The sequence below is a fragment of the Falco rusticolus genome, chromosome 1 (assembly GCF_015220075.1).
Source record: "Falco rusticolus isolate bFalRus1 chromosome 1, bFalRus1.pri, whole genome shotgun sequence".
NCBI lineage: Eukaryota > Metazoa > Chordata > Aves > Falconiformes > Falconidae > Falco > Falco rusticolus.
Window position 1 is genome coordinate 122762558 of NC_051187.1, and position 16584 is coordinate 122779141.

Genomic DNA, 16584 nt, shown 5'->3' on the forward strand with positions numbered 1-16584 from the left:
TTACAGCACAGCATCTCTGCTCTCCGTCCACTCCGTACCCAGAGGAAGCGCTGCCCGCTGGCGGCTGTAGCAGATGCCTCTTTTCTGCTGCCCAGCTAACTCTATCCAGACTCCAGCCTGGTCCAGGAAAGGATGCTAACAATTTTTGTTTAGCAGTTAAGCACGTTTTTAACTACATAAAGAATACCTGCACATTGTCTGTGGTATGAAAAATGGAGAAATAAGAGGACAACAGGGAAATATATTATGGGTATACATGAACTGAAGCTATCTCAACTTCACTGTCCAAGCTGAGAAAAATGCCAGAAGGACACAAAGAGCATGATGAGTGACAAGGTAACAGGATTTTTTCTTTTTGCTCTTCTTTTAACCACCACAGATGCCAGCAGCAGCCAAGATTTAAAAGACTGTTCGTGACATACAGTTTTAAAATTAATAGTCTCTTCTTTTTCTTGGATTCAGTAGCTTTCCATTTCTAAAATTGTGCGTTGGAAAGCAGAAGAGCACAAAGCTGCCAGTGGTAATACTATTAACTGCCAGGGAAGGGGTCCTAGCCTAGCAAGGACAGGCTGGAGAAGAGAGTGGGAACTGGGAGCATTTTTCATTTTTATATTCTTTATCTCACTTTGTTTACTTGCCGCCTGCAGGAAGGCTGCAATGCCAAGTGCCAAGATTTTTCACTTTCACACATACACAAAATGTTGTAAAAATCTGTGTTTGCTTTCTACCAGTTAAAAAAAATGGAAACACTTTCAAAGTGGAGAACAGAAAGTTTTCTCTAACACAAGTTCATATGCTACAAATTGAAGCACGGAGTTTTTTCCTTCTTACTAGCTACAACCTCAGAGCTCACAACTAGTATACCTACTACCAGCTGTTAGCAGCAGTAAGTGGACATTCACGTATCAAGGTATTTTCTTCGCCCAGAGCTGAAGTCACAGTGGATGAACAGAATCCAAGTGGATGCTTTGGAAGCAATGGATGCTTTGGAAGCAATTTTCTTGCACCCCAGCCCTGGCCCCATTATGAAAGCATTGAATTAAGAATTTCACGCTCTTACTAAATGAATCTCTTCAGGGAAAAAAAATAATCATGCTGTGTAGAGCAGAGATTTTTTTGTGCCTTTTGATGTGATCCTTCTTGGATTGCAAAGTCTTGCCAGACGTAGGCGACGGTGTTTCTGCTTTGGATCTGTCTGGTACTAGAGGTCATAAAAAACTGGGAAGACTTTGGCAGCAAGCTCTTCTGGGAGCGTAAGTTGTCCATGCGCGTCTTGCAGGTACTGTTTTTGCTTGGGGCCCTGCAGATGGCAGGGCCACTTTGCTCAGACCCGCGCTCCCCCCTGACTTCTAATGAGCCCTGGTCTTTTCCAGGCCACTTAAGGTTTTGCACGTGGGTTTTGTTTTTTCCCTGTAGTCTTTCTTTCCGAAGCAGGGCGGATGAGACCCAGCGAGGGAAAGGGCAGAGCAGGGCATGGATCAAAGCAGGCAGAGCTGGGCCCTTGGGGATGCGCTGCTCGCGGCAGGCTGGGCTCAGTCCTTGGGGATGGCAACACCGCAGTATCGGCTCCACAGCGGGATACAGTGCTGGTGACTTTGAAGTCCTGCTCTCTTCCTCCTGATGGCAGGCAGCATGGGCAGAGCATTCCACAGGGCACGTCATCCAGCAGGTCTCCAGGGGGGTTGGAAGTGGGGTGAGGGGCGGATAGATTAGCAGGGCTGGGTCAGCATTTAGGTGGCTCTTCAAGCGAGGGGGTAGCAGAGGAAAAACGTTGTGGGGAGGGAAGGAAGGGGAGAAAGGGAACTAACTGCGTGTCTCACTTGGGCTGTTAAAACCTACCTACCTTACGTGTGTGCAGCTGTTTGTGTGGAGGAACCCAGCTCTTCCCCAGCTGGTCTAGTCCCACAGCAGCCTGTGCTTGCGCCTGCCCTCCTGGCCCTTGTCGCTTTCTGGGGAGTGGGGCCATCGTGGTGGGACATGGGAGGAGAAGGCTCACCGTAGCAGCAAGGCCCGCATGTAATATTACATAGGACGGTACATATAGCTAAATGCATGTACTTACGTTCAGCATCAGGTGGATACCGCATGGGTGCAGATTATGGTGCCTTTGCTGCGTTGGCTAATACACACACCGTGGGTTCTCCGATAAGTCTGATTTGCTCAATGCAAAGATGGTTTTACCTCTTTTGTTGCCTGATGCACCAGGTATAGCATGATGTGTCTGCCGCATGCTGCCTCTCTTTTAGAAAAAAGATCAAGTGTCTCAGAAGAGCGTTTTTGCTTGCAGATTTAGGCGCAGGTGGTCCCTGTATGATCTGTCGTGCCTACTGGTGATCCTGCACACTGTCCCTGCAGCCACCAAAGAAAGAAGAGGTCATTCCTGTAGCAAATGCTCTGCTTTCCATATCTCACGTACGGTCAGTGTAGGGTGCACAGCACTCAGTGTTACCATGCTGTTGCTGTGGGTGGCCAAATGGCTGTATGTTTTGTTGGTTGTGTGGTTTTTTGTTTTTTGTTTTTTTTTAATTTCATCTTTGTTTTGCATAGATTCATTTGAATGCTGACAAAAGTGCCTGGAGACATGGGAATGTGCTTTAGACAAAGCCAATGCTGTAAGAAATGTAGTGTCCAAGTAAGCTGTAGCATGCAGACTTGCAAATGCTTCTGCTGGCTCTCTTCCAGAAGGATACAGCAGTTATCATATTCCGGGGAACTATACCCTCTTTGTTTTCCGCTGTTGCTTGAGGAAAGAGGTGCTTTTTACTACGATTGCAGTGAGCTTAAACAATGATATCTGTATGCTGAAATTGCTTTTTGCCCTGTTTCTACTTTCGAAACTCTTGAGATAACATTTGATTATGGAGCAAAGCTGCAGTAATGGAAGCAGTAATAAATTCAGTGTGTTATGGTGACTGTCTAACGCCATATTGTGATTTTGATAATCATTAAAAATGAGATCACCAAAGGTCATTTTCTCAGGCTGGAGAAAATAAGTTACAAGAGGGGATGTAAAGAACTGGGATTCTTCAGATGACCCACAGGATATTTGAGAAGCAACCTTAATTCTGTGTGCAAGTGTTTGGGGAGGGGGCAGAAGTGCCGGCTACCGCAGGGCTTTTAAATCTAGTGAGCAAGGCACACAGTAGCCACAGCTGCAGATTAACAAAGGTGAAAAATAAAATTGGAGGCCAGGCATGCCGATTGAACAGTGTTTACTGATGATAAATATTGGGATGAGCAACCCAAGGAAGAGATTGATTAGTTGGTTATTGAAGTCTTCCAAGAAAGTCTAGGGTCTTTCTGGGACACAGGCTTCAGGCAAGCAGGCGTGATGGCTCCAGGCAGCATCAAATGGTCATGTCTTTTGGTCTGCCTGCTCATCTGATCTTCCCTTCTGGCCCTGTGAAGCAGGGATGTCTGCAGTGAAAACTGATGCCTTACAGTCTTCTAGGCCTCTTTTTCAATATAAAAAAAAAAAGAGAGTTGGAGTCCATAGAAGGATGAACTTGTCTGATTTGGAGATCAGAAGAATACAGTCCTCCATATGAATGCACACAGTTAATTAAACTTCCCAACAACAGCAGAAAGAACAATCTGCATTCTGTTCCTTAAAGAGTTGGGCAAACCGACAGCAGACCCTAAATCCTAGAGGGAGCTCACATCAGTAGCAGCTAGAGCTTATTGTTTTTTATATAAAGACTACTATACATCATACACATGCATGACCTAAGAGCTTCAGCACCAGCCTGCAGGTTTCTCAGGACGGCACCAGTTGCCTGCCTGCAGTTTAGCAGGTTGATAGGTACCTAGAAGTACGTGGACTTCAAGAAGCTGAAGAAGTGGGATTGTCCTCTTAAGTAGGAAGATTGTGCTTTTGATACGCTATAGAGGCTTCCTTCGGGATCTTTTGAGACTTAAAGGAAGCACTTGGCAGCCTAAAGAGGATGGATTACTGCCCATCCAGTCCACCAGTTCTCCTGTATTAAACATGTTTGGTTTAATATGGTAAACAGTGACTGCCACAAATTGGGACTGCTTTTCTGTACTGGGGAGGGAGGAAATGTTTTGCATAACTGAAATAGTTTGTATTAGGGAAGGAGAGTTCAAAATCCATTTCAAGGTCACATGTACCCAAAGTGTACAAAGTCTTCTGCTCAAAATGACGCCTTTTCAAAACAAGCGTACCAAAGTTGTTTCAGTTCTGATCACCATGCTCAGTCTCACAATAATCAAAGCCTGTTATCTGGATCCGTGCAGTATCGTGACTCATCAGCTGATGATGACAGTGTCTCACCCATGCATCCGTTGTTGCTTTTTAAGATATGGAAATCGTGAACTCCCAGTACAACTTACTCTTCAACGTTTCTTTTCCCATTTTTCGTTAATTTGCCTGCAGAGTAACTCCTAAAATACGTCTTCTCTTCTGACAGTGACAAGAAGCAGAAGACATCTCTTGGCTATTATATGCTAGTGTGTTGTAAGGGCCTCCAAGATGCAGTAAGAGGGCTGAAAGTGTCTGATGAAATGATTGCTGTCCCTACAACCTAGAACAAAGCATCTTCATTTAAGAAAAAAACCCCAACCTAACTGTAACATAAAATAAAAGTGTTTAGCCTGGTTTTTGCTTGTTTCTGGAAAAACAACATGACGGGAAATGCGAGTTTCCCCAACTTTATGTTTCCTGGTCGTGCTCTTACCCCTTCCTGTTTGCAGACTGCTTCCTGCAGCCCGCTGGGTCTGTGTGCTGGCAGGTACCTTGGACTCAGACTTGGCAGATGTTGTGTGTGTAGAAGGAACCAGGTGTCAGCCAAACGTGTGGCACCCACGTGGGCTGCCACTGCCATGGTTTGTGCGCGTGGACTGTGTGTGGCATGTTGAGCAGGCCACGGGGCGCGGGATTTGTTTCTTCTGGCCTCAGCGAAAAGTTGGCTGCCGGAAGCTAAGCAAATGCTGTGATCCTTCTCCACAATTCACAGAGAGCAATGTGCACCTGCAGAGGATGACTCCTCCCAGATACCTTAATGCCATCCTAAGATAGGCATCTAATTGCTTTCTAGAAGTGCCTTTTCTCCGTTGACTGTGACAGGAACACAGGTGGCTCACAAACTCCAGCAGCTAACTTTTAGGTGACTGAACTGGAGGACACAGAGACCTACCTAGAGGACCCCAATAAAAGGTAACAGAGTCAAGAAGATCATATGAACAGTTGAAAGGTAAGAGGTCCCTGAGTTTAAATCAGGGCTTTTCATACCAGTGGATGGTCCAGTGGTAGCAGTGGTGGTGCTGGTGGCATCCTTCTGCTGAAGAACACCAATCTGATTGTGCTGGTTTTTTTTTCTCCACCCCCGAAGGTCGCCACTGTGAGGTCCATCAGATGATTGGAAACTACATGTGGGACCAAAAGACAAATGTATCTTTCGATATTGGTGTGAATAAAGAAAGCCTGCTGCCTCTCTGGTGGAATGGATCGGAGCCTTTGTGGGTCACAATGATGAAAGAAAAAAAGAACGTTTCCATGTACTACTGGCCAGGTTAGTATGTCAAAAATTGCTATTATCTTAACAGTGCATCCTTACATCTAAACACTCCATATGCTCTAGGATGGCTCTTTAATACAGACAAGAATTATGAATACATACAAGAATACAGAGGAGCTGTAGTCTGACATACAGACAAGAATTATGAGTGCTTTACTAACCACTCATAGACATTTATGATCTTTACTTAGGCCATGACAGTTTGCCTATGCTTAGGAAGGAAAAGACTGAAGTGTCATTGGGGGTAGATTTCCACCAAATATTACCTTCGGGGGGCACTGGCTTGTAGGGCATCCCCTCCTCCACCAGCTGCTCATTCATTCCTCTCACCCACCTGTAGCTTCTGCTGTGCTGAATGGCTGCTCCGTTAAGTTCATGGAGCAAAACTCTGTCAGTGACTGAAGTTTCAAACAGCAGCCATCCTGCCCCAGTGCTTGTTTGGTTTTAACCTGGAAATTGGTAGGTGAGAGCTGAAGATGATCTCCTCTGTGGGGACAGCAAAATCCAGCTGAAAAGGAAGTATCCTTTGGTGAGCTGGAGTGAGCACTCTTGTCTGTCTTCATCACTAACTCAGCTGAGGTCCCCGTTGCTCTGAGACCAAGCCATTCATTTGGAGGGACTTGGACCTTCTGTTCCTCATTCACTGGATACTGGACCACTGAAATCCCTAGGGATCTATAATAATGAGTGTTTTTTAACAAATAGGAGTATGCCCTTAGGCTGTCTGTTTAGGGACCCACATAGAAATAGATGTTCCAGACCAAATCCTTTGCAAGGTTCTCAACTCTTTGACCTTTCAACTCTGCGCTCCCTGAGCAGTGTGCCGATATCCTCGTACGTGTAACTGCAGGCTTGAGGACCACAGGCTGGAGGAGCTGTACTGAATACAGCCAGTGATGGTGGGGCGGCAGCAGCAGCTGACTCATGCCACGGGCTCCTGGCCAGCTTGTCTCTGCATTCCAATGCACGTGTGCCTGGTCACGGTCTTTCCATGCAGTGTGGCTAATGGCATCCCAGAAAAAAGGCCTCAGTTCTCAGGAAAGGGAAGAAAGAGCAGACCGAGATGAAAAACATTGAAAAGCCATCCAGCGTATTTCCACAGTACTGAAGAGTGAAAAGATCTGAGGGGGACAGTATTGCCAAAGGCAGTCCAAGGGACTGGAGTTACAGACTAGATATAATGGTTTGGATAAGATCGCAAAAAAAAAGCTGCTTCTCACTGGAGATCACCCAAGTGGCTGCAATGCAAAAAGCAGGATATAGACATTATACAAGAATATAGAAATTCTTCTAAATATTTGCAAAAAGACCTATTTCTATAGACCAATCATTTTTAGCTCCTAATGTAACTGCACTGAACAGGTATAATTATATACTGAATAGATGTAACAGTCAACAGAAAGCTTCTGAAATCCAAAAGAACAGTATCACTTCCCATTAAATGCTTTTGGACTTTACCTAGCTCCTTCGTGTTGTCCTCTGAGCGGTGTCTCCCAGGGAGAAGACACATGAGATGTATATATATATATGTACTCCTATATACATATGTATACCCTTCACACTTACCGGTGTATTTCCAGTGGAAAATTGCAGGGAACAATAGAGCCTCCTTCTTCCCAGTGCTTACGCTGCCAGGTGGATGCATTGACTCTCTAATGACACAGGGGCAATTTTTTGCCAGCTCTGGTATTTTAGCTGTGGACTGTGACATGTACATCTGCCTGTCATTAATTATTTATCTGTGACAGGTGACCTTTGGTAAAGCAATCAGTGCCTCAGTTCAGCAGATGCTTCAGCACGTGCTTATTTTAAGGGTGTTCGTGGTCTCAAAGGACGTACTGGCCACACAGGGTCAGGCACAGGGCATGAAGCGGGGTGAAACATAGAACTGTTGAGCTAAAACACAGGGCAGTTGGGTAGCCGTAGGACTCCAGGTGTAACTGGAGTAAACAGAAGTCACCCCAAATGCAATAATGTTTGTTACATTTTCCCTATATTATTTTTTGAACCGTTTTCTAGTTCCATAGTAAGGGCGTGGTCCTTTCTAAAAATTCTAGAGCTGTTATTTCAAAGCTTTAATTCTTAACAAGGCATTTGACTGGGGAGCGATGCCAAACAAAACGAAAGAAAGTAATAAGGGTTTAATAACCACGGTGGGTAGAGGTCCCACAGACATTTGCACCGCATATGATCTGCTATTCGTCATTAACTTCCCAGCCTGAGAATATACTGCTGCTCGGTAATGAATCCTGCAAATCTGATAAAGATCTGAACAGGAAACATTTGGGAAACTCTTAATAGGAACAGCAATGTACAGCCACTTTGTTCTGGAAGATGCTGTTTTCTTTCTAGCCAGCGGTGAAGGCAAACGAGAGCCATCAAATGTAGCAGGAATGTGCTGTGAACGCCAGCAAGCTGATTCCCAGGGTCAACTTGCACCACTGCCATTCCCTCCTCCGAGCCAGTTCCAAGCCTTGCAAAGTCTGAACTCACAATCTGCCACTTCGTATTCTTCCCTCTGTTCCTCTCTCATGCGTAGTCAGTGCTCAAAGGAAGAAAATCCAGACCACAGCAAACAGGGACCCAGAGCAGGAGGGCTGTGGGACGTGAGCATCCATCAGTCCCAGCTTTATCTGTGAGCCCAACTTAGACGCAGCAAAGACAACTCATGGGCAGAGTTCATCTGGGTTCTCTTGCCTCTAGAGGCAGAAGAACCAAAATGCCACCATGCCAGGGGTCCCAACCACCGCTTCTGCTAAAATAGAAGCACTTGGCTTGTAGGGACATTCTTCTTCTTTCTTCACGGTATTCATTAGGCAGTTTCTGCTCTTGAAGGCGTTCCTGGGGAAAAAGTCACGTATCCTCTGACTGATTGCTAAGTAAAACACAACAGCTAATGCCATACGTGGGGTGAAATAAATGCGTGGCCTCACACCCAGGTTGCCTGTCCGAAGCTCTGCTGCTCCAGCGGGTGGAGAAGCCCCAGAGGAAGATGAGTGCATCCCGGTGGTACCACCAACATCAAAGCTTGCTGGTGCTCCTCACGCTCCGCCTGGTGGGCGATGTCACCCCAGACCCTCAGACTCCTCCATGTTCTGGCTGCGGCAGCTGAAATACAATGACATCTTTTCTAAACACTGAAATGAGAGAAAGGGGGGAAAAAAAGATGCTTAAACACAACTTTTTGCCATTTAAAGACAACATTTACCAGACCGTGGAGCTAGTCTAGACAGTTTTCAAAACCTTCTGTTATGACAAAGTGTCCGACTGTGAAATCAATGTTTAGAAATGTAACTAAAGCTGGCAGAGGTTCTGGTCTCCGTGTCAGATAGATAAAGAGGAGCCTATATATAACTGTGAAAGATGTCCTTGTCCCTGCTCCAGTAGTTCAGGTTTTTAAGTAAAGGTTTAGCGTCATACAGAACTCTGCAGAAAGGTATCCAACATCACGTGTTAGTAAATACAGCTCATCTATTTGTAGTTTAACCAAGAAAAACCTCTTTGGCTCCAAATCTTTTCAAATTTCCTGTCCTGTAATATTTAACTGAGAAAATTTACCATCCTGACCTCTACCAAAATGAAATTTAAATATTAAAGGGTCTTCATGGCCAGTATTATGGAATTGCAATAAGCCTTAACATCAAAAATTTGATTTTAAGGCCAGTTCATCACAGGGGCTAAAAAAAAAAAAAAGAAGAAAAAGGAAACCCTTAGTATCTAAGCAGCCTGAATTTTCAGGGTCACTGCCAATGAACTGCATACATGAAGACCAATGTATTTAGTGGCCAAAATGATTTCTGATTTAGTGGCCAAAATGATTTCTGATTGCTGCTGTCTTTTATGTCATGCTCATCACTTGACAATCTAGAAATAGCGAAGATACTCAGCAACTAAAAGATCCCAGATCCCCAAGAGCTTAATGCTTCCAGTTAAAATGATCTCGTGAGTAACTCTGAGGAACGTTACCTGGGAAAATTATAATTTGATGTCAGTATCTGAAGAGGAAAAAAGAGGCAAAGTGATCATATTCATCATTGGCTATGAGCAGTCACCCACCTAAACTAAAATACTAGGCATTTCCAACGCATTTCCAAATGTGTCCTTAACTTCTTACCTGGCTTTGGAGCCAATCTTTTCCCAGACTCAAGTGTCAGAGGAGAAATTGGTTCTGAAGTTTCAGTTCAGTCCTGAAATACTAGTAAAGCCCACGGAGGACCGTTGCGTTGCCTCTAGCATCCCAGGTAGCCGAAAGCCCACGTTTTGCTGCTGGTAGCACCCTGGGTATCATGCAAAAAAAAGGCTGAAGCTGCATGTCCTCAGGGCAGGGGGCAGGAGCTCCTGCATCCTGGGGATGGCTTCAGGTCATGCACGGAATAGGGGGTTTGATGATTTGGTTAGGCAGTGGCTGGGACCTGTCTCTGTTGCGCAACATAATTTCTCCAAGGGGCCGTGTAGAGATGTATAGAAGTTTTACTGTGGGACAGTATGGAGAGTCAGTTCTTGTGAAGATAAACACTGAAGTACCTCCGCGCAGAAAGGGGAGGTAAGTTTGGGGCAACAGGGGAAAAGTGGGCACCATCACACACTCCCACAATTTTTGTAAAACCAAATATTGGATAGAGGTTCAAAACGATGTAAATGTTTTGGGTTTTTTTACAGAAAAGTAAAAGAGGTGACTAAATTTTCTGTTTATTATTGCAAATAATCAATTCCTACAAACGATTAATCATAATAGATGAGGTCCCCTTGAAACACACACACCATGTGGAGACCTGCGAGCCGCTACCGTGGACGACTGGGTGAAGAGACTGAGTCTGTCATCTGTGCTAGGGCTCTTTTTTGGGAAGGGTAACCTCCTTCTGACTTAGCTGGCTTTCTGCAAATCAGTGAAGATTTTTAAAGATTTCCTAAGCTCAAATACCAAACGTTTTCCTAACCTTTCCTGGTATTCCTGAGAAGTCACAATCAGAAGTCTCTTAGCCAGCTTAGCCCGCAGGCGGTGTGCCTTTCCCTGCATCCCCATGCTGCACCTCAGCGATGCGAGTTCCTGCGGGCTGAGATTCAAGACACTGACAAATTCTCCTCATGCAGCCTCCCAGTAAGCAAACCACTGTAAAGCATCTCTGAAAGCAGCTCCGCTTGCTCTAGTGCCCTCTCTGTACTTACAATTCCTGTGCAACCTTCTTCCCCCCCCCAAGTAATGAGTAGACTTAAAGCCGTCCTTAATGCCTGTGCCTTTCACCCCAAAGGAGGAGCGAAGGGACACAAATCCAGGTAGATCCAGGCTGTGGCTTGGAGCTGCCTTTTTGACCTGACTGTGTTGCTGTGTGCAGAGACCATTTTGCAAAATAGCATTTATTTTTTATTTTTATTTTTTGCTTTCCTTTGTGCCCCAGGACTATACCAGAAAATGCCTAACGGCGATAGGAGGACTCTGGGGCTATCGAGAGATAATTTGCATGGATCCAGTGTTTCTGAAAGCACACTTCTTTTAAATATTTATGTTATTCAGCAGCATAGTAACCAGAGAGCAAAAGGGCAAAAAAAAAATCTCACAAAAACATGTTTTTGTGTGTTCAGGGCCATGTTCTCCTGTAGGATTTGTTGCCATAAATTTCTGGGCCACAAAACAGACTGTATTTTGCAAGGAAGGCTGCAAGTTACCAGACACTTAATTGGTTTATACTGTTTTAATAAGACCTCCTGGGAAACAGATTTAATAGCGGAGTGCCAGTATCACATAATAAAACACAGTTTATAGAGGATATTACACCATAAGATACAGTGTGTCTGACTGGAAAGTATATGCTGAACTTTCAGGAAACGCTATCTAAATCTATTATGCTGGAAGCCTGGAAATGAGGCTATGTGGCCGCAGTAGTTAAAATGAAAACGAGCTAGCGATTTAGGTGGAAACCATCTGCCACGAGGGAATCAAGTTTTATTGTGGGAAGGTCACACAGAGACCTTCCCTTTAGAGGGAGAAATAAAAGCATCCAATGTACGGTTTGCTACAAGCACTCGTCAAACCAACCTCTCCCCCCTTTTCCCTTCCCAACCGCAAGGTTTCCTGCAGGGAAGGTGTAAGGTAAGCAACGCCACAGGGAATTTACACACCTGAACTTGGCTCCCATGGTGTGGGCTCTGTGATCAGGGTGAAACGGCCAAGCTCACCGCATTTTTCGCTCGTAGGTTGCGAGGTGGAAATCCTCGGTGTCAGACCAAGTTACTGCCGCGAGTACTTCAGCGTCCCGACAGACAGGAACTTCGCAGATGCCATCAGTGATGCTCTCGAGTCGTTGCGGTAGGTCACTGGGCTTCTGCACTGTGGGGCTTCCCCCACACTGGAGCACGAGTATTTGTGTTTACTACCAACCTTGCTCGAGGGAAGGTTTTCAGGATCGGCTCCCAGGCAGGAGGATGGGGACCAAGACTACCTGTCATAGGAATGTCACCATAACAGAAATATTCCCTTTTCATTAAGATGGGAGGGAAAGATGTGCTCCTTTTTTCATGAGTAGGCTACAACAGGGAGGAGAGACATCCTGACTTCCTATTTTTAATTTGCTGTTTCAAACAGCTGTAAGTCCCTGAGTATCTGTTCATTGACATGCAAGAGCAGGCTTCATAATGCTTGGATTTAGAGAGAACTCCTGGAAATTCGGAAATTCTGAAATTCAGCTCCCCTCACTTGTTTATGAGAACAATGTTTTGGCTCCTCCTGCATTTTAGAACACGTCAGGCACAGTGATTTTGGAGCAGGCATTCATTTTGTGCAAATATGAGAACAGAATAGAATAGAATAGTTCAGCTGGAAAGAACCCAAAATGATCAGCTAGCCCACCTGGTGGGAATGATGGGAATCTCTCTCTCAAACACCTCCTAGGAAAAATATGCTTTTTTTATATGCTCCACACACAGCTTTCAAGTTCCACCATCGCTTATCCAAACATTAACAAGGGACAACTCCACACAGGTTGTAAAATCAGAGAAGATTGCACTGCCACTTGCCTTACCTCGGCTGTAACTAAGCTTCCTCTTTTAAAACCTTGTTGGTTCCATAATTTATCCAATCCTAGGATATACTTCTACTTTACTACTTGTGAACTGCCATAGTGATTGGAATCTGAAAAGTTTTGTGTTCAGATGCTGAGTGTTGATTGTTCTTGAAATAAAGGGTCCAAAATGATGAGAGCGCTGCTGGAGATGTTGCTCCCTGCTGCACACTGGGTCCTGCTGCACAGATGCTCACGAATCATAGCGCTGTTTACAGCGTGGGGCTTAGAAAGAAGCTGTCTCAGAACATGTGAGACATTGGATCCTGAAATGATTTAGCTTAGATTTTAAGAAAGTTATCTGCGTGTGACATGAGGAGGTCGTATGTGCCGTAGGAGGCTTTCTGGAGCCTCTGCAACACGTTTAATTCAGTGAATAACAAAGGGAATGGAAAACTGAATACAGGCACCAGCTCTGACTTCAGGTGGAAATCCATAATTACCGTTGAAAGATTTTTGGTGAGGTGTCAGCTGGGAATGGATTAAGATATGCTTGAAGCTGCCTGCCTGGTTTCTATGAAGCAAGCGCGTAAGGCTGCTCAGGACGATTTGCAGCTTTGTCATTGCGAACATGATTAAAAGCGAGGCAAAACGGTGAAAAGCTCCAGCTCTTCAAGCTGCAGTTTTGGGTAGCTGGAACCCATTGAAAACGTTTCAACAGCTACTTCGTCCCGAGTCACAAGGTTGCTGGCTGCTGCCTTTGGTGGAAAAGAAGAAGAAGGGCAGGAACACACCAGTGTTGGTGGTGCAGCTCGCAAATCGGCAAAAGCTGGTGATTTCAGCAAAAGAGCAAATCCCTGCCACTGTGATGTCTGCCATAAACATCAACAACAGCCTGCTGAAGAGCCCAGATCCTACAGATGGTCCTGGAGCTGTGGGAGGTCCACTCTCTGGTGCCTGTTTACACACCATTCCTCTCGAATTTCTGCCTAGGTTTCTTTTCTTAAACTAAGCGCCCTGTCTGCAGCAAGGCAGGAAAGAGGAAAAAAAGAATAATTCTCGATAAAATTAATCATCAACGGTGGCTGTAAATATTGCAGGGACTTACAATAAGAGTAAGTAGTACACAGACTTACAATAAGAGAGGAGGGTAGGGAATGAACAGATGAAAAATCAGGTAGGTTTTCCTTATCCTTTCTGTCATTCATCCTCTTTGTTTAGTCCTTTAAAATTTGGCAAACAATTTTCAGGGCTGCTGGGCCAGCCTGTAAGAAGTAAAGCCTCTGAACCGCCTTGGTTGTGGGCGTATTTAGTTAGCAGGAGTTAGCATCTCTGGGTAGAAGAGTCTTGACTGGTGTTTTATTGTCGACTACATCATTTGCAAGGGTTTCTGACTCTGGAAGCTGTTCAAAGGCTGGCAGATCCAGTGTGTTTCCTTTCCACACCCCAGCTAATTGAAAAAGCCCATTAGGCCGAGGGTGGCACTATGTGTGGGAAAACAGCCCGTGGCAGGGGCAGCCCGTCGCCTGGAGCGATGCCTTGCTTCGTCACCCTAATGGCAGGTAGTTAATGAACTGCACTTCTGCTCCCACCGCCGGCAAACCTTACAGGGACCTCAGGGCAGAGGGAGGAAGACCTTTATTGTGGCATGGTGGCCTAGGGGTTAATTGAGTTTGGGCATGGGATCATCCTGACCCATCTTAGCTTCACCAGGGTTGCAGGAAGGTTGATCAGTGTTCTCTGCAGGAGTACAAAACTCATCAGGAAGCATTGATTGCAATCTCCCCCTTTTTTTTTCCCCCCATTTTTTTTGCAATCCCATTGATTGCAAAAAAAAAAAAAAAAAAAAAAAGAATGCAAGACTGAGCTCCTCTTGCAACCAAAGGAAACCAACCTTCAGGAACATTCTCCGGTCTCTTCAAACAGGTGCTTTGAGACTTATTATTTAGACCAAAAATATTCATAACTAAATCAAGTACCCTTTTTTGGCAAGTAAACCCAAAACCTCCCTTATATCTTTTCCACAACTATAATTTAGGGGCTGTTGTAATCTACCTGCCTTCCTGGACAGGTGCCGTGAAGTTTGCATGGTACTTGCGAAGTGTGTCGATAAACTATAAACCGCCTTTTTGATATCACCATTGATGCCATCCAGCTTTCCTTAGCCATTTCTTTTGAAAGTTACTGGTGATGGGAGAAGACAGGACTAACACACAGAAAGATTATTTCTCCCGTGCAAGCCATGATCAGAGATGCCTGGCTTACTTAGGAAAACGGGCAAAGAATGGAAACAAGGTCAAATTCTCACAAGCTCTGGATGTGCTGTACTCAATCCTGCAAACTCCTAAGCACGGCACGTAACTGGAGCTTGTCCCACTGAAGTCACGTGTGGAGTTGAACGTCCATCCTTACAGTGCTGAGCCCTCACTGATGAATCTCACCACAGCCTACATAAGATGACTTTTTTTATGCAATAACTCGCTTTTCTAGCTTCTATCTTGATTGAAATGATCGTTTAGTTACAGTTGAGAAGACAGAAAGCAGTCTGAAGTAGCTAATACGGGCACTGCAGCAGAAGGCAACAGTTCCAACAGGTTCAGTGAATGCGTATGCAATATAGAAATTACAGGGTTAAATTTCAGAAAATAATTTATGCCTAATACAGATGGAAATGCTTAAAATGAATGCTTAAAAAAAACCTGGGGGGAGGGAAGGGCTGCTTAATTTGAATGATTTCAAAATCATGGTGAGTGAGAAAGAACACTGTTCTGCAGGGCCAGCGGTGGAGAAATTCCCACCACAGCAGGGACCTTCACCTTCCTACAGAACTGCTCCTTTGAGGCCTTCAGCAAACTTACAAATGCAAATGTCAGACCCTAATTCATTCATTCAGTCCCTCAACTCTGCTTTTTTCTCTTCTATCTCGCTCATTATACCTGACTACCTAGGTGTCTTTAATCAGAGGAGCTGGACTTGCCAGGGCATCATACAAGATCTTTTTGTAGGGATCTTGACCTGGATGCAGGCGTGTATTTCGGATGGCACACCCTGTCATATGTTAAGTACTGTTGAAGAAGACTGGGTTGAACTTCATGAGCATAGATTTGCCATTTTATCCACCAGACAGCTCTCAGGGAGCTTTACAGTGTTGATGAAAATGTAATTAAGGACTGACTGCTGTATGCGCAATCCCCACTAATTAGTCTGAGGGCGTTCAGTGCAGAAACGTGTGATCAGCTAAACTTGTGCAACTGGGATTACCTTAGCGTCCCTTTGGTCACATTCCTGAACAACAACCCCATCTAAAATCTCACCCCAATTCATACCTCTTGGGGTCCTGCAAGGTCATGGAAGAATGTGTCCTGAATTGACCTCAGTGGTTTGGAAGACCTCACACGGGAGAAAGCCAGAAGTATCAAACTTTAATTAAAGGATATTTGACTGTTAACTCCAACAATCCTTTTAATAAGGACATTCAGCGCAGAATTCAGTATTTTTTCTGGGTCTTTCTTTGTCATTAAAGGAAAAGCATCTCAGCTGGGAGTCTCAAGCCAACTCGGGTGATGTTGGGTGGGAATAGTGAGCCCAGCCATGCGACGTCGGGTAGGAAAGCACGGGCTGGAAGCAGAAAAGGGGGTTTTGTGGCTCTACGTGCCGGTGAGGGAAAAACCACCAGGAGGTCTCCATGTGTGTCAGCCTCTCACTCCTTCCCCTCCCTCTCACCTCCAGCAACGGCAGCGCTGAGATGGCTGCGGTGTACTACGAGCGCATCGACGTGGAAGGCCACCACTATGGCCCTTCATCCCAGCAGCGCAAGAATGCTTTGAAGGAGGTGGACAAAGCCTTGAGCAACATGATCACCCTCATGAAGGTGAGTGGTCTCCAAGAACCCAGCTCCTGGGTACAGTTGGAAAAGGTGTTTACAACTGCTCTTCGTGGCACAGCTGGGAGCCTATTTAATGCCTGTTAATTCGATGCATTGACTGTAAACTTGTATCTCCTGAGAAATGGCAGATATGGAGATCCCGTGGAAATCAAGGCACCATTCCCTT

General features: G+C 45.1%; 1 protein-coding gene across 4 annotated transcripts in view; it reads left to right on the forward strand.

The window, feature by feature from the left end:
* ENPP6 (ectonucleotide pyrophosphatase/phosphodiesterase 6) overlaps nucleotides 1-16584 on the forward strand; it is a 45748-nt gene that overhangs the window by 17590 nt on the left and 11574 nt on the right. For all 4 annotated transcript variants that reach the window (XM_037398958.1, XM_037398952.1, XM_037398944.1 and 1 more), the window contains exons 2-4: nucleotides 5352-5531; nucleotides 11730-11841; nucleotides 16262-16403. In XM_037398958.1, the coding sequence (XP_037254855.1) occupies nucleotides 5352-5531; nucleotides 11730-11841; nucleotides 16262-16403 (434 nt within the window). The remainder of the gene's footprint in view (nucleotides 1-5351; nucleotides 5532-11729; nucleotides 11842-16261; nucleotides 16404-16584) is intronic.